Source organism: Lathyrus oleraceus, chromosome 7, assembly GCF_024323335.1.
Source record: "Lathyrus oleraceus cultivar Zhongwan6 chromosome 7, CAAS_Psat_ZW6_1.0, whole genome shotgun sequence".
Taxonomy (NCBI): domain Eukaryota; kingdom Viridiplantae; phylum Streptophyta; class Magnoliopsida; order Fabales; family Fabaceae; genus Lathyrus; species Lathyrus oleraceus.
The window spans coordinates 264,100,269-264,117,606 of record NC_066585.1 but is presented as its reverse complement, the minus strand read 5'-3'; the positions used below and the strand labels follow the sequence as shown (position 1 = coordinate 264,117,606).

General features: G+C 33.0%; 1 protein-coding gene across 1 annotated transcript; it reads right to left on the bottom strand.

Moving 5' to 3' along the window:
* Positions 1 to 3,023: 3,023 nt before the first annotated feature.
* LOC127102319 (biotin synthase, mitochondrial) lies at positions 3,024 to 6,131 on the bottom strand. The gene is made up of 6 exons (XM_051039699.1): positions 5,700 to 6,131; positions 5,322 to 5,501; positions 4,460 to 4,566; positions 4,049 to 4,254; positions 3,663 to 3,802; positions 3,024 to 3,490 (listed from the first exon to the last, which is right to left on the bottom strand). Exons 1-6 carry the CDS (start codon positions 5,901 to 5,903, stop codon positions 3,191 to 3,193), a joined length of 1,137 nt encoding a protein of 378 aa, XP_050895656.1. The 5' UTR covers positions 5,904 to 6,131; the 3' UTR covers positions 3,024 to 3,190.
* Between the last annotated feature and the right edge of the window lie 11,207 nt (positions 6,132 to 17,338).

Sequence of the window (17,338 nt, the reverse complement as noted above, 5' to 3'; positions counted from 1 at the left end):
ACCTTATATTTCCAGCAACAAAGGAAAATCAAGTAACTTCTATGGATTTACCCTTTAAAACCTAATTTTCCTTCCAAAGGCTCTTGTTTCACTAGCCTCTTGTTTTTCATGTACTGGAAAAAGTTCCCTCAAATCTATTTTTTCCCAACTTTTAGAATATATAGGATTCTAATTATTTTTGCCTAATTATTATTACTGCCCAAATTAATTTTAGCTTCTCTCCTCTTACCACCTACTTTTCTCAAATCACACAATTGACCCGATTCCTTATTTTTACAAAACTTCTCAATATATTTATATTATAATTAAAATACTAATTACTCTAATTATTTTCTAAATTATTCTACCAAGCTACTACATTCTCACCACACCCTACCATTACCCCTACACACCAACAACATATAATTTTATTTAAAGGCACACCAAACACCAAAATAATTAAATAAAATTCTAAATAATTTAATTAAATAAATTATTCGAATTTGGGGTGTTACACGTAAAGTTTGGGGCAAAGCCACGAGAGAACATTCCTAAGGATGAAGACTCGGCCGCTTCATTCTAGGAAAAGGCAAAGGCAGTAGGAGAAGATTTTTGTAAAAGTTGTTAATGTTTAGGTGTCAAGCCATGTTTAGCTTAGTTTCATTTACTGTTTTGATTTATTTATGCGAGTTACAATATTTTTCGCTCGTTAAATTCATGACATTCTTTTTTTGGGGTGGAGTACTCTTTTCCCATGCATTTTGAACAAAGCATATGGGTTTTTAATGAAGCCTCTCGCATTATTATATGAATTGGGGATATTGTTACTTTATTTGTAGGAAACTGAAGAGTGAAAGAGATCTTATCGAGACCGCTTTATAAGGTGCCCATATATGTTGAATCCTCTTGCAGGAATTCTTGTCGCCCCCAGGGCAACATCATCATCCTCATGAAGGGGTCCTCGCCATTACAAAGCCACGAGAATACCAAGCCATGTTGAGAAGTAAGTCATGTAAATAAGACGGGGGTATGCAAACCCGTCACTTAATTAAACCACAAAGGGGGAAAAGTACTAAAAACCCTCTAAGGGTTTGGGAAAGAAAAATAATTACAGAAGCCCTATGGGCGCCATTATAAAAAAAAGTTTTTAAAGGCATGAATAAGTTAGCCTTAAGCTCATTGATCCTCCAAAATATTCTCTGGACGAACAACTCCTTTTGTGACTTGGTGGTTAGTTGGGGCGACCCCACCAGAAGGCATGACCTCCTTGTCATCCACAAGTTGGACGTCACAGACCACACTGGACAAATCAATTTGGACCAAGTCTAACCCCAGATAGAGGAAATTTATTTGCTCATTTGTTCGCTTGAAGTACTAGTTGGAAGTTTCTAATAAGTCATCCTTAAGTGCGGACAGTTCCCCCTCGAGTTTCTTCAAAGAGTTAAGGGTTCCCTCAAGAGACCTCTTTAAGCTCTTTTTTGCGATAGCGTGAGCTTATGCATATAGCGTCATTGTTTTGAGTAGGGACTTTAAATCCTCATTCTCTTCCATCAGGGTCCTCACTTTCTCTTGACGTTAGGCGATGCTCCCTTGGACTATTGCAAACTTAGATTTCAATTTATCAACAACTTGAATATACTTCTCTCGTTGGATCCGCTCCATCAGAAGGCCCCTTAACATATGGTTTTTTGTCATCCTCGGCAGCTCGAGGGACAACTTGTCATGAAGGCCCTTGTAATCAATGGAGAAATCCTAAAAAAGAGGAGGAGACCTCCGGTAAACTTGAAGGTGTCAAACAAAGGATCACTTTACAAAGAAGGATGTGGGATAGAAATATCCTTCGCTGGCTAGGACTCCCCCTCAGCCTTGCTTTCTTCAGCAATCGTCATATGACCCTCCTTCAGAACCTGTGAAGAACATTCTCATTGCTTTTGATATTTAAGGGGCAGGAAGCACTCAGAGCATGGTCCTCGACACACATTTTGCCTTCCACTTACATTAGGCCGCTTGGGCAACTCTTGGGGTTGTTCGGCAGTTGACATTTGACATTCTTTCTTGCCATGCGCTCCTTCTTCTCATCTAGCAGAATTTTAGACATTTCCTCTACAAGAAAGGCACAGGAAAAATATAAAATAATGTAATGAATAAACAACTTTAGAGCGAGGGTTTTTCTTGACCATAAACTCACCCAAGTATTCATTTATCCTGATGTCGTCTCCTCGATCTAGAGTATTGTAACACAAGAGCTCATGAATTCGAAATCATTCCATACTTGAACAATCTCTTGCTCATCTAAGGTAAGGTCATCAAATTCAAAACCAATGATGATCTTCGGGTCACTCATCCAAGACAAAGGGAACAAGGGGTTCTAGTCGCCACAGTCTGACCATTGAGACACATTTTCACCCTTTGATCCTTCTGAAGTTATCCTTCTCATCCTTGTAAGGTTTTAAGTGGGACTTTAGCAATTTTCTTTCTAATAGATCGCATAAGGTCATCCAACCACTTTTGACGTTGATTTTATTGTCATATATAAAAGAATACTTTAATAGTAGAAAAGACTCTCAGTTGGTAAAAGATATGTCCAAATGATAAAGGGTGTGTCAGAATGATAACAATTTCTTTTCAAACTATCATAAAATTTGTGAAAATAGTTGTTAATGAGAGAGTAGTTAGTAGTTGGTTCTCTATGTTAGCTACCAAATGTAAAGATATTAAAAAAACTCAAATTGAATCATATTGATAAAAAAGATGAAATGCGAGATATAAATAGGTAGTAGTTGGTTCTCTATGGCAGCTACCAAAAGTAAGGATTTTTTTTAACTCAAATTGAATCATATTAATAAAAAAGATGAAATGGGAGTCCAAGAATATATGAATATAAAATTATAAAATAACGAACCAATTACTAACTAGCTACTCCCTAATAACCAACTACGAGAACAAATGACTGGACAATTTTAAGCGATGAAAATTCCTACAAGTGTAAATTTTATAATACCTACGTTTTATCTGATAGATTTTAGGCATGTAAAAAGACCAGGTTATCGAAAAACAAATATTTTCAACATTTATATATTTTATTGGAGTTTGTCTTCAAAGCTGAGAATAAGCAAATTCACTGATACCTAACATTCAGTGTATCTGAAGTTATGAGCAGTCAAAGAAGTTAAAAGGATTACAGATGTAAACATAAATGGTTGACCAGCTCTCAACTAGAAGAAGCAGCTTCTTTATAGTTCTCGCTCTCGCTAGTTTCATCTTCGTCTAAGGTTGGAGCTTTTGGAAGAAGACCGAGAACTTTAAACATGAGTTTATCAGTATCAAAATCATTGTTGGCAGTTGTGAGAAGCTTTTCACCAGCAAAGATAGAATTCGCACCAGCAAGAAAACACAATGCCTGCTCAGGCACGGAGAATCGAACTCTCCCGGCCGATAACCTCACCATTGCTTTTGGCATTGTTATACGCGCTGTCGCAATCATGCGAATCATCTCCCATATTTCAACAGGCTGGAAAAAAGTGAACAGTAGTTAAGTTCTTCGTAATAAACCTTATTTAACATTTCAAATTCATGCCTTTATGTCAACTACAAGAAACCTAAAAATTAAGCTCTTTAGTAATATGCGCAACCATCTTCGTTTTTACTTTAGTTTAACAAATAAGCCGTTTAAATAAACTCACCTTCTGATCCTGAAGAGGGGTTCCCTTGACAGCAACAAGTGCATTAATAGGAACGCTCTCTGGATGTGTAGGAAGTGTTGATAATGTATGTAGCAAACCTACTCGGTCTTCCTCAGCTTCTCCGAGCCCGATAATTCCTCCTGTAAACATTTCTCACCTAGTCAGACTATCATGTGAAAATTACAATGAAATAAGGGTTTGTAATGAACATGATTGATAAATGGTGATCTTGGACTAAAGAATAGAACGGACGAGCATCATGTGATGGATGTGCTAATCAAAGAAAGATTTCGCAAATTCCATGTTATAACTATCTGGCTGAACTTGACAGAGTGAACAAATTATTGACCGGTTCCAAGGTATTTGAAGCCAATAAGATTACTTACCAGAGCAAACATTAATCCCTGCATCACGAACATATTCAAGTGTTTGAAGGCGCTCATCATAACTCCTTGTTGTGATGATGTTTGGATAGTATTCCCTGGAAGTGTCGAGATTGTGATTATAGGCAGTAAGACCCGCCTTCTTGAGTTCGCCAGCTTGATCTTTATCCAGCATGCCAAGGGTGCAACACACCTCCATCCCCATTCCCCTAAAACGACAGAGAAAGCCCGAGTGTTATCATATCTAAGCATAGAATGAAATGCAATAGCTAAATTTGTGTATATTGCAGTTCACACCGATCTTTTATTACGTCTATCAAACAAATCAGAATAAAAAAACACACCTCCTTATACTCCTAGGTTTCTTTCATAGTACTTGATAATTATAACAAAAATAAAATCAAGTTGACTTACTTTATTTCTTTTACATATTCAAGTATCTGGTTGAAGTTTGTCTTTCTTCCTATTGTATCCCGCCATGCAGCGCCCATACAAAAGCGAGTACTCCCAGCCTCTTTTGCCTGCAAGAAAAAGATTCTTCATATTATTCAATAAAAATCATAGCACCAAACAAGAAATAAGATGCAAGGTTTGTGTTTGTACATGCCTGAAGGAGTGAAGTTTAGAGGATAAAAAGCAATGTTAACAATTGATTGAAAAATCAATCAGTAGAATAAAATACATGCACATAATATAAAACAAACTATGAATGAAGTTGTTAAAATTTCAATGATTGACTTTCCCATAAATGTTCATAACTCCAAACTTCACAATCCTCTTCTTTTGACAATTCAAATCCGAAAAAACATGTTTTTCCAAATGAAGATACATTCTTTTATTTAAATACTAAGATACATGATTATAAACATATGAAGCACACACACACACACAAACACGGAGAACAAACACAACACTGACACGTCAACAACTATAATATTTTGAAAAAAAAGGAATAAATTGAACATAATCACTAGTGTCGGTACCGTGTTGGTGTCGAAGTCCGACACAGACACTGACACGTCATTTTTCACAAGTGTCGGTGCTACAGAGACATAAACTATAAAGTGTGATCTGAGAGCCTGGTCCTTAGCCATTTTTTAGAGACAAGCAATAGCAGCAAGCTAGAGAAGTAGACAGACCCTAAATTGTGTATTACCACAATAAAGCATCAATTTAGTTCCTAAACTATTGTTCTCTATGTAATTTAGTCCTAAATTATATAAATGTAACAAGTAACATCTTAGCCAATAGCTATGATATACATGTGAAAGATTACCTTGACTGCAGCCTGAAGAACAGCCTCTTTGTTCATAAGTCTTTGACCTTTGAGCCCTGTATCATATCTAGAGGATTGAGGACAATAAGAACAATCCTCACTGCACCCACCTGTTTTCACAGATAGAAGAGTACACTGTTGCACTTCCCTAAAGTTATGAGCATGTCTGTGAACCTGAGCCTAATAAATAAATCACAAGAAAACAAAATTTCAGTAAAATTGCAAATAATCCTCCAACAAAAATGCGTCTTTTCCTCGGTGGGTTTCTCTTATCCACTTAAAAATGAAAACTTTAGCCGAAAAAACTAAAAGGGTTTTTCCATTTAAAATTTGTAAAGGAACCCATTAAAAGAAAAAGAAGAAAAACAGTGAAATTACCCCATGGAAGAGAAGATCGAGAATGGGAGAGTCGTAGATGGATTTGACTTCTTCTTTAGTCCAATCGTTTCTGGGTCCATGTTGAATGGTTTTCTCAGCTTGAATTGCAGCGGCGGAGGAAGTGCAATATCCATAGGAAGAATGGTGTAAGACCCATATCGAAGATCTTGGTTGTGAACGCAAAATAGGTCTCAAGCAAAACATAGTGTGTTGTTTTGTTCAAGAGTGTTTTGGTGGATCTGCAAAAAACAACATAGATATTGACGATGCAATGAAAGTGAAGTGAAGATGGGATTCTGTAGTGTATTTTATTTGGCGGCCAAAACGTGCTGACTCATTTTCTCATTGGGTTGGAAATGGAGTAAGACTAACTCCTCCACTCTTCTATGGGTTCAATTCAAACATTACCAACAACATAAACTAATTTTATATGACATCGATATAAAATATATTTAGATACATATATTTAAATTTGAAATTAGTAATTAATTTTAAAATGAATAATTATTATATGAATTTAAATATATTAAAATATAAAAAGAAAAAAAAAGTTAATATTATTTAATATTTAAAAATAAAAAGATATAATTATTAATTAAAATAAAATATGTATTAGTGGTTCATAAAACAGAAAATTTATTTATACAATATAAAATATATTTATATATATGTAAATTTGAAATAAATTACTTGATTATAAAATAAAAAATTATTATATAAATTTAATTATATTAAATAATTATGAAAGAAAAAGACTCGAGAGAGAAAAAAATTGATATTTTGAAATAAAGATTTTATTTTTTAAATCAAAATAAATTATTGATTAAAATAAAATAGACTTGAATAAAATTAATTTAAAATATTATATAAAAATAATAAAATATTGTGTTTTAATTAAAAAAGTTATATTAATAAACTAATATAACAATTAATTTATCAAATATTTAAATTAATTTATCAACTATAAACTATCAATTATTAATCATCAATTATAAATTATTAACTAGTTTATCATCTATACATTATTTTTATTAATATGAGTTGAAAAGTTAGAAAATATTCTTTTATTTGATTTAAATTGATTCAATATGAAATACATAAATTACTATTATATTAAAAAAAATGTCCATTTATAAAAGTTGGCATCTATTGTTTTTAAAATTTTAACTTTTTTTAAAGTATTGATTTAGTGTGGACAACTTATAGAAATGTTTATAATAATATTTGTAGAATTATAGAATGTTTTTTAATAAAAAGACTCACTTTTTAAAAAGTATACTAACAATATTGCAGTTTAGGGAGGAGGCTAGCTACTACCTGCAACTCTCCAACAACTCTTTGAAATGCAATGAACCACCGGTTTACTTTATACTATGACCTAATCAAGCTTTATTTTCTAGTCATAAATGAACATACTTTTTTGTATGAAAGATATTACGACCTTTTTGGGCACATATTATCATGAATAAAGCTAGCTTAAGTTTTTAAAGAGAGTTATACATGATACTTATAGATATACTTATAGATGATATGTGGAGCATGTTAATAAGCTAGAGCAGTTGTATATAATTATAAACTTCAACAAACTTTGTAACTAATATATGTCAAATGAGGAAAGTTTGCAATCTAATGAACTAACTACCAAATTATCAAGGAAAAGTTCAATTGGTTAGTTATTTGACATAACTAACTTGTAATTATTTTATTTCCATTTTTTTTAGTGTTATTCCTCACAAGTTGGAGGCTAGATATCTATCATCCTCAACTTTGATCGTAAGATGTGAAGCGGTTGAGATAAGAGTGGTTTAGTAAAGAAATATGCAATATGATCTTTAGAGGAAACATGCAAAAGTTTGAGGATATTAGTTTGGAGTTTTTCACGAACAAGATGGCAATCAATTTTCAAGTGTTTGGTGTGCTCATTGAACACATGATTTGCAGCAATGTGAAGTGCACTAAGATTGTCACAATAAAGAACATGTAGTTTGGAGGAATTTATTTGGAGATCTTCAAGTAAATACACAAGCCATTGGAGTTCGCTTGTTTGTTGCGGCTAATGCACAATATTCAGCTTCTAAGGATGATCTGGAAACAATCAGATACTTCTTCATGGTTCAAGAAATAAGAGACTTGCCTAAGAAGAAGCATTGGCCCGATATTGATCTTCTACTTTTCACACAACCTGCCTAGTTAGTATCAGAGAAGCCAGTGAAATGGATTGAGGAACTTCTTGGAAAAAAGAAGCCTTGAGCAGGATAGTGTTTAAGGTATCGAAGAACTCTGGTTGTTGCATTAAAATGTGTGGTGGTTGGTTTATTAAGGAATTGACTAAGTTGATGAGTGATGAATGTAACTGGTCTTTGTTATTGTTAGATAGAGTAACCTACCAATCAATCTTTTATATTAGGGTACATCATGATATGCAGGATTATCATCATGTAATAACTTGATTAAAGGTCTGCAGGTGTGAAAATTTGTTTGGAGCCAAGCATTCATGAGTCAGATAACAGATTTAGGCAATATTTTCTATGACACAAAGAGATGCCTATTTTGGAATGGGCAACTTCTAAGCCAAAAAAATACTTCAATTGACCTATATTTTTTTATTTTGAATGTTTGGTGTAGTATGGATTTAATCCTGCCAAATTCATCCAAAGAATTTTCTGCAAGGATGATATCATCAACATGGACCAAAAGAAGAGTGAAGGAATTGGGCTTTTTCTTGGTGAACCAGGAATGGTCTACATTGGCTTGTGTGTAACCATTATGAATGAGTGTTGAATTGAGGTTTTTATATCATTTTCTGTTGGTTTGCTTAAGACCATATAATGATTTTATGAGCTTGCATACTTGGTTTTGCTTTGGGTGCTTGATGCCTGAAGGAATGACCATGTAAACATTTAGGAGATCGCCATGAAGAAGAACATTGTTATATTTAGTTGATGAATCAACCAATTATTGATGGAAGTAATAACAATGGAAAACCTTAAAGTAGTTCATTTTTCCATAGGTGAGTATGTGTAACACCCTATTTTTTAATTAGATATTTTATTATATTTTAATTGTTTGAATTATGGATTTTGATGATTTATTTTATGGATGAGTGTTGGCGGAGTATGTATCCTTGAGTTAGAGGTATACAAAGATGATAGAAGTAAGTAGAATAATTTAGAATTGTTTTGATAATTAAAATAATATTTTATTTGTTTTTATTATATTAATTAGTGAAGATAGAATAATTAGGTCAAATATGAGAAATTGAGAAAGTTAGTGGGAGGAAGGAATATGAGATAATTAAGTTTGGGTCAAGTTAGTGATTTGGAAAAGTTTACCCTAAAAATAAAAAGTTAAGAGGAACCTAGGTTTATGGGATTTTCATAGTACGTGATATTAGAGAAAATGGAGCAAAGAGACAATAGAAAAGGTGATCAAGGGAAGATAGTGCAGATTTCAATTCAGATTTTTTTGCAAGGAATTAAGGTAAGGGTGGAAACTTGTTCCAACAATAATGGGTATGGTATAAGGGTAGAATGGAGGAACTTTTAACCTCCTTAGGATTGGGTGTTTTGATTCATAAATTTGGATTCGGATACTATGATGGTTGTTATATGATGATTATATGATGAATTTCATGTCCCTTATGTATGTGTAGTTTTCTGTTTTTATGATTGAACATATATCCACCATTGTTGCAATTTCAAAGGTTTTAGGCATAATCTTAAAACTGTGATTAAATGATTTAATTGTGTTAAAACTGTAAATTAACTTTAGATAATTAGAGTATTGCATGGGTTGTAATTTTCTAAGCGTTTGGCTTTTTACGGAATCTAAATCGGAGGTCCATAAGGCCTCCAACGATGAAAACGCATAAAATTCTGCATTTTGTCTGTCACGATCGCGCTCAGCGCAGAAGTCTTTTTTGTGTTTTTTTGGTTGAAATCGTTTTGACCATAACTTTTGATCCGTAACTCCAAATCGAGTGTTGTTTGAAGCGTTGGATATCTGAAGTAGAGAGATATAACTTTGTTTCAGGGATACAATACTTTTGGTGATTATTTCATAGACGTTTTTGGGGTTGAAGAAGATGAAAATTGTGTTGGAAATTTTAGAAAACAACAACTTTTTAGTAACGCCTTCGTGCACGGTCTTGATCATAACTTTCAACTCGTGAATCATTTTGGGTTGGGGTTTGAAGTATTAGAAAGTTGACTCTTAGAGATATAATGTGATGGTGATAAGTGAATTATTTAAGTATTATTCATATGCCTACTATGTTAGTGAAGTTTTGTTCATACGTCGGTTAATGAATTGTTGACATATCCCAACGATTTTGGTCATAACTTTTATTCCGTAAGTCTAGTTTTGATGTTGTTTGAGGTGTTAGAAAGCTAATGCTCATACCTATAACATGGTAGTGATTGTTGAGACGTTTTAATAATATTAACATGCCTAGTATGTTAATAAATGTATTGGTTTATACGTTTGGTTGATGAATCATTGCGCTTTTGTAATACCGTGGTGTGGTAATTATGTTGTTATGTCGATGATGTTAAGATGTTGACGAGTTACTTCTATTTGTTGATATTATTCATGTGGTAACATGAATTAGTTGTTGCATGATGAATGATGTGATGCATAAATGATGAGATGTGTGTGGGGATCTTTTAGGTGAACCTTGTTGTGTTAATGCATGTTATTTGAGAGTCATGCATCTTGGTGTACGGGCTTCGATCCAATTTTGGTGAGTCTCGATTCTATGGTGATGGATCGGGTGCGAGTAGATAATTATTATTTATGAGGGATTAGTGAAGCGTTACCTATGTTGATGGTAACAAGTTTTGGTGAGCCTCAATCCCATTGTGATGGATCTGATGCGAGTAGCTAATTCCTATTATGGGGGATTAGTGAAGTGTTACCTATGGTGACGGTAGAGATTTTGGTGTGCTCCGGTTCTAAGAGGGAATCGATCCTATGGTGGGGATCATGGAGTGAGATGAACTTGAGTGTTCATATTTGGTACCACATGCATGTCAAGTCGGTGTTAAGTATATTGCATAAGTGTTGCATTATTATTGGTTGTTATTGATGTGTTGTTGGATGAGATGTTGTTGCATATGATGTTAATGATAATTGAGATGTGGTTTTGTATGATGTTGATGATAATTGAGATGTTGTCGTGTATGATGTTGATTATGATTTGGATGTAAGAATGTGATATATTGTTGTGCATGATTGTGTAGATGTTGTACTCTATTCTTCATTCTATATCGTTATTATTGAAATGAATTCTCACCCTTTCTGTTTGAATGTTACCTTTACATGGGCATCATGCAGATACTCAAGAGTAGTATCGCTGAAGTAAGTGGAAGGTAGCTCTTGGATTACTTCTTTATTTTGTCGCTTTTACTAGTGGTACCTTGCTCTGATCATGTAACATCGGGTTGGGTTAAATGCTTATTTTATTTATTATGTCTAATTATGTTGAAGTCATAAGACTAATTTTGTTGTTGAGAATTCTTAAGATGTTGAGCTGATTGATTATAACTCTCTTATTTTGTTATTACAATTGAAGTTGGGACTAGATGTTATTACTTATTTTATCTTTCATAATTGTGATGATAGTTCCGCTGCGATGATACTTTAAAATGGAAGTGAGCATACGGTGACAAGTTATGAATGTCTTATTATGTGAATATATAATACCGATCAAATGAGATGGATGTCGTGTAAGCATCCCAGGTATGATTCAGATAAGTGGGATGTCGTGTAAACATCCTTATTACAAACATGTGTATTAAAATTTACTGTTGAAACCCGTGTTAGGAGCAGGTCATGTGTGTTATGAAGGTGTGACACCCTACGTGGTTTTATTTTATATTTAATTTACGCGATAAATTATGTGAGAGGTTTATGGTGTTACAGTATGTATCAAAGTAATATAAACCTTCAATTTGGTTATATCCTTTGGTAACCAACCTAGCTTTGAATCTCTGAATGTATCCATCTGTATGAAATTTGGTTTTGAATGTAACGCCCCAAAATTTTATTATTTGTTTTCTTAATATAATTGTGCAATTTGTGTGTTGTGATGCTATGTTGTGTTAAGGGATACCCTTGAGTGTAGTACATCAACCTTAGAAATTATAATTTAAGGTGTTAGGGGTGTATGAGCAAAAAGGTAAAGATAGGGGGGGGGGGGGGGGGGGGGGGGGGGGGGGGGGGGGAACCGGTGATTGTTATTATTATCCACTTATGATGATTTATATAAATAATAGGAATAGTTAATATTTAAATATTTATTTTAATTATTATTGTTACAGTGATATATTAAAATAAATATTTGATTTGGATTTATTAAAATAAATAGTTAGTTTAGATTTAATAAAATAATAATATTAAATATTAAATAAAATAAAAATTTGGTTGTTATAAGAGAATTGGAAGTGGGAGGGGGAGTTACATAATACATGAAAACTTGGAAAAGAAAAGTAGGAAGAGAAGAGAAAAAGCTAGGAGGATTAAAAAAATCATCATTGTCAAGAATTGAAGCTTAACAATCTAAGGTAAGGGGGGAGAAAAATTATTCTTATAAGGGTGTATATACATGAGAGGGTATTGAGGGGTCATTCCCTCTTAGGTTTACTCTTTATCATGTTTTTGATTGAAATTCTTGGTGGTTTGCAATGCTTGTATGATGATGATTAGATTGTAATTGTTATATATAAATCATTGATGTTGTCTGAATTTGATGTGATGATGTTTGCCGAATTTTTCTGTCATGGTCGTGGTGTTGGTGTAAGCCCTAGAGGCCAATACTTTTGGTACTTGTATCGAATTAATTATTAATAATAAAAGGTTTTTTCTTTATTACGTTTGTTTAATAAAGTCCCTAGAATAGCTAGTCTGTTTAATGTATCAAGTATGACTTAATCATGAGATCACATTAAACATAAGGACATTATTCTTAAAGTATATGTAGTCGAGCTTTATTGTGAAGTGGGATAACATTAAAGCATTAAGACTATTATGTATATAGACTGATGATCACATCTCATGGATCATGGATAAGGAGTTATCAAGTCTTAAACATAGGTATGAATATTAAGAGTAATGTTAATACTGGACTGACCCGCTATGAGAATACTATATAGAATGTTATGCAAAGTGTCATAAGTTATTCTCATGGTGATAATGGTGTATACCACTCTTCGACCTGAAACCACTATGGATCCTAGATGTAGAGTCGAGTGCTTTATTATTGATCCAACGTTGTCCGTAACTGGATAACCATAAAGACAGTTGATGGGTACTCCACGAAGCATGCTGAGGGACATGAGTGACCTAGATGGAATTTGCCCATCCTGCATAACAGGATAAATGTCTATGGGCCCAATATTGAACTAGACAAGGATGACACGGTCTATGCCTTGTGTTCAATATAGACATAAGGGCAAAAGGGTAATTATCATAGAAGGATTTGTCATATCACATGACATTTTCGTGTCTTGGGTAACAGTGATGTGTTGCTAGATACCGCTCACTGTTTATTATGTTAAATACTGATTTAATATAATTGCCAACGTCGCGAAAACCTACAGGGTCACACACAAAGGACGGATTGATGAGAGATAGAGTAACTAAGGAACACCGTAAGGTACGGTGCACTTAAGTGAATTATAGAACATCGTAAGGTACGATGTACTTAAGTAGAATACAAAATATGGTAAGGTACCACACGCTTAAGTGATTTTGGGCATATTATAAGATATGGGCCAAAATACACTTAAGTGAGTTTTTTAGCTTGAAGCCCACACAAGTGGTTCTATAAATAGAACCCTTGTGCAGAAGCATTCATTGTGGTTGCATTATTTTCGTTTTCTCTCTCTCTCTCTCTCTCACACACACACACACACACACACTCAAAGCCTTCATTCGTACCAGCTAGCACTGAAATTGAAGGAATCCGTTCGTGTGGACTGAGTAGAGACGTTGTCATCGTTCAACGTTCGTGATCGCTCCGTGGATTTGCATCAAAGGTTTTGATCGTCACAAGAGATCTGCACCAAAGGTTTTGATCGTCACAAGAGATTTGCACCAAAGGTTTCAATCGTCACAAGAGGTAAATATTATATCATTGATCATGACCATTCGTAAGGATCTCTAAAGGAGAAAATTTTAATTTCCGCTGTGTTTTGGACCGCAATTCTCCTTCACATGGAACAAAGGTTTTTGGGATATGAACATGATGAGCAAGTTATTGGAAATTATAAAGTGATGATGTGTTGGTGTTTGGTGAATGAATTGTTGATATATGTACATGGTTGATGATGAAAATCCTTGAAAATATTGTGAGGGATGTTTATAGGATGGAAATTGAGGTTTGGGATGTGTTGGGTTCATACTGTTTTAGTCCTTCCAAACATCGTTATTTTTTAAAAGTCCTTTGTACGATCAGTCATAACTTTTGACTCGTGTCACGTTTTAAGGTGGGATTTGGTGCATTAGTTAGCTGAGAGGGAGTACTACAAATTTGATTCAGGGGGAAATCATTTTAATTGATTTATCATAGGGTTACAATATATGGAAGGAAGTATAAAAATATGATGGATATGAATGAAGTTAGTATCGGTAATTTAATTGTTGTATCACAAATTATTGGTATATGTGTTAACGACGTTAGTGGTAGTCCAGAAGTGTGGACTATGTATTAGATAAGTGTATTGAGTGATCAATGGTGGACCACAATGTATTATAATATTTGCGTGTGTTAGAATGAATTAAAACGAAGTTCGTATCAGTATATTGTTGTGACATGGTGAATCATTTGAATTGTTTGTTCACTTGTGATTGTGATAATCTATAAGGGTGGATTATGTTTTGAATGTTTGTAGTTGTGTGATCGACTGTGGATCAAGACATGAATAATGACAAGTGTGTCAGTTGCATTTTTTCCCATGCCATGCATTCATAAACTGTTGAGTTGGTGGAGATAAGTTTAAGTTCGAAAGGGAACGTTAAACTTATATGGAACTTCAAAGGGGAAGTTTGGGATTCCGAAGGGGGAATCGGGATTGTATGATAAATTGTTAATAAACAATTGGTATCACTTGCATTGGGATGACTTATGGAGTCTCATTACATCTTCATTATATCGTGTGGTGTTTAATTGTGGTGAGAATGTGAGTTGTGAATCATTGTGGTGTATTACGCATGAATACTATCCTTAGAATGTTATGCACCAATGAATTGTATTAATATATTTCTCACCCCCTTTTTGTTTGTTGTGTCTGTACTCTTTTGGAGTACAGAAAATCAGGTACCTGAGTAGTTGACGGTGCATGATATATTGTTATTGGTCGGATCTTCTAATGGAGTCACCCTGATACGTAACATTTGGGATGTTTTGTCTATGAGGTTGTTTGACCTATGTGTTTTTCATGTTGCGTATATTTAAATAATAAGGATAGTTGTTTTAAACTACTATTGTTTGGATGTTTGGCTGAGGCTTTAGATGCAAAACAAAGATTATTTTTAATTCCGCTGTAACAATGTGATTTATATGAGTTGAAGTAAACTTTTAAACTTTAAATTATGTGAATGTGACATCCTACTTGATTTAATTATTTATATTTTATTTATTTATTTGAATCGGGAAGTAGGGTGTTATATTGAACACTCATCTTCAACCTATAGGCTTCATGTTTAGTGGTAGGTTTACTATGTCTCATGTACTTGTCTTTTCAAGAGTTACAAGTTCAATTTGCATAGCTTGTTTCCAGAAACCAAACTTGTTAGCCTCAATAAAATATTTTAGTTATGTGATTGTGTTAAGAGACACGAAAAAGTGATGATGAATAGGAGATAACTTTGAATAAGACATATGATGAGACAAAGGGTATTTAGTATATGAAGATGAGTGGTCGACTAAATCAGTAAATGAGTTGCAAAAAAAATCCTTGAATATGATGAATACTTTAAAGATAGTTGATGGGTACTTTACAAATCATTATGAGGGACATGTGTGACCTAAATGAGATCTTCCCCTCATATATATACAAGAGTAATATATGTGGGGCCCTTGATAGAGTATGAGTGTAAAATGTATGGTCGTGCTCAACTAAGTCAATATGAAATATTGTGCTTATTTGTTGTTATCAAGTATAATCATGGATCAAAGAATAAAATATTGGACTATACAAGGGTGACACATCTATATGTTGTGTTCAATATAGATATAAGGGTAAAAGGATAATTGTACATATGATCATTATCACATAAAGTTTATGTCATATCACATGACATTCTCATCACTTGGATAACAGTGATGTGTTACTAGATATCGCTCATTGTTTATAATATTATAGGTGATTTAATATTATTGACAACATAACGAGAACCTATCGGTTCACACACATAGAATATTGGTAGTGAAACAAATGATTAAATTAAATCATATTTAACTTAAATAGATGTTAATTGTATTGTTTAATAAATTAACACGGTCATAATTTATTTGATTAAGTGTGATTTAATTAAATAAGAATTAACAGTTAATTAAATTAAACATGATTTATTTAATTAATATTCATTTTATTTAATTAAAAAGGTTTTATTAAATATAATATTAAATAAATTGAGGTTATGTTGGAAAATCTAAAATTAGAGCACTAGGATTTTAGTAGTTATGTATAAATAGATGAACTATTTCCTTATCAATCTTAATTGTCAATTTTAACAAGAAACAACTAGCATCACGTTCCACTTTGTACTCGCGTGGACTTTGTAGAGACAATACTATTTTTCACGTTCGTGATCAAAATTAAAGCACACTTCAAGAGGTAATTTAAAATCTTAATTTTGTGTTTGATTTGTGATTGACGATTTAATCAAGATCCGTTTATCAGGATTATTCCGTTGAGAGGATTAATTTTTGAAAAATCCCTCTTAAATTCCAATAGTGATATCAGAGTATTGGTTCCGATTAAATCATTAAATTCAAAATTTATATAATTTATAATTATGTTTGTATATTTATATATTCATAGTTATCATTTTGCAAGTGTTGCATTTGAGTTATGGTATTTGATTCAAAAGTTGATTCAAAATTATGCGATACTGTTTTTGAATTTATCTATCATCTTTACCGTGAGATTTCAATTTGAATTTAAATGGGCATATTGTTGTTGTGAATACTTGAATCGATATGCTTTTTAATTAAATTCCATTCAGTTTTTATTTTATTTGGTAACCAATTCGTGCGAATCATTGATATACATGAAATCAAAATTGAGAGAGTTCTTGTGTTATACTTCATCCGTCCCACAAATGACTTATTTGAAATAAATGAATGTCCCAAATTAAATAACTATTTAATTTTTTTATATATTTTTTTCAATTTTAGTCTCTAATTAATATTACTGACAGAGAGAGTATATAATATCACAATTCAACACAATAAGATCCGGCAACACCAAGCCACTAAACTACGATTTTAAGTGTGTGGCTAAATGGAAATGAATTCAAAATAGGTTTTCTGTTAGTTGCGCATACCTTAAATTTAGGTGTTAACATCATGATAATTTTTTTATTCTTTTGGTGATGATGTTATTAATTTATAATAATAATAATAATAAAGTATT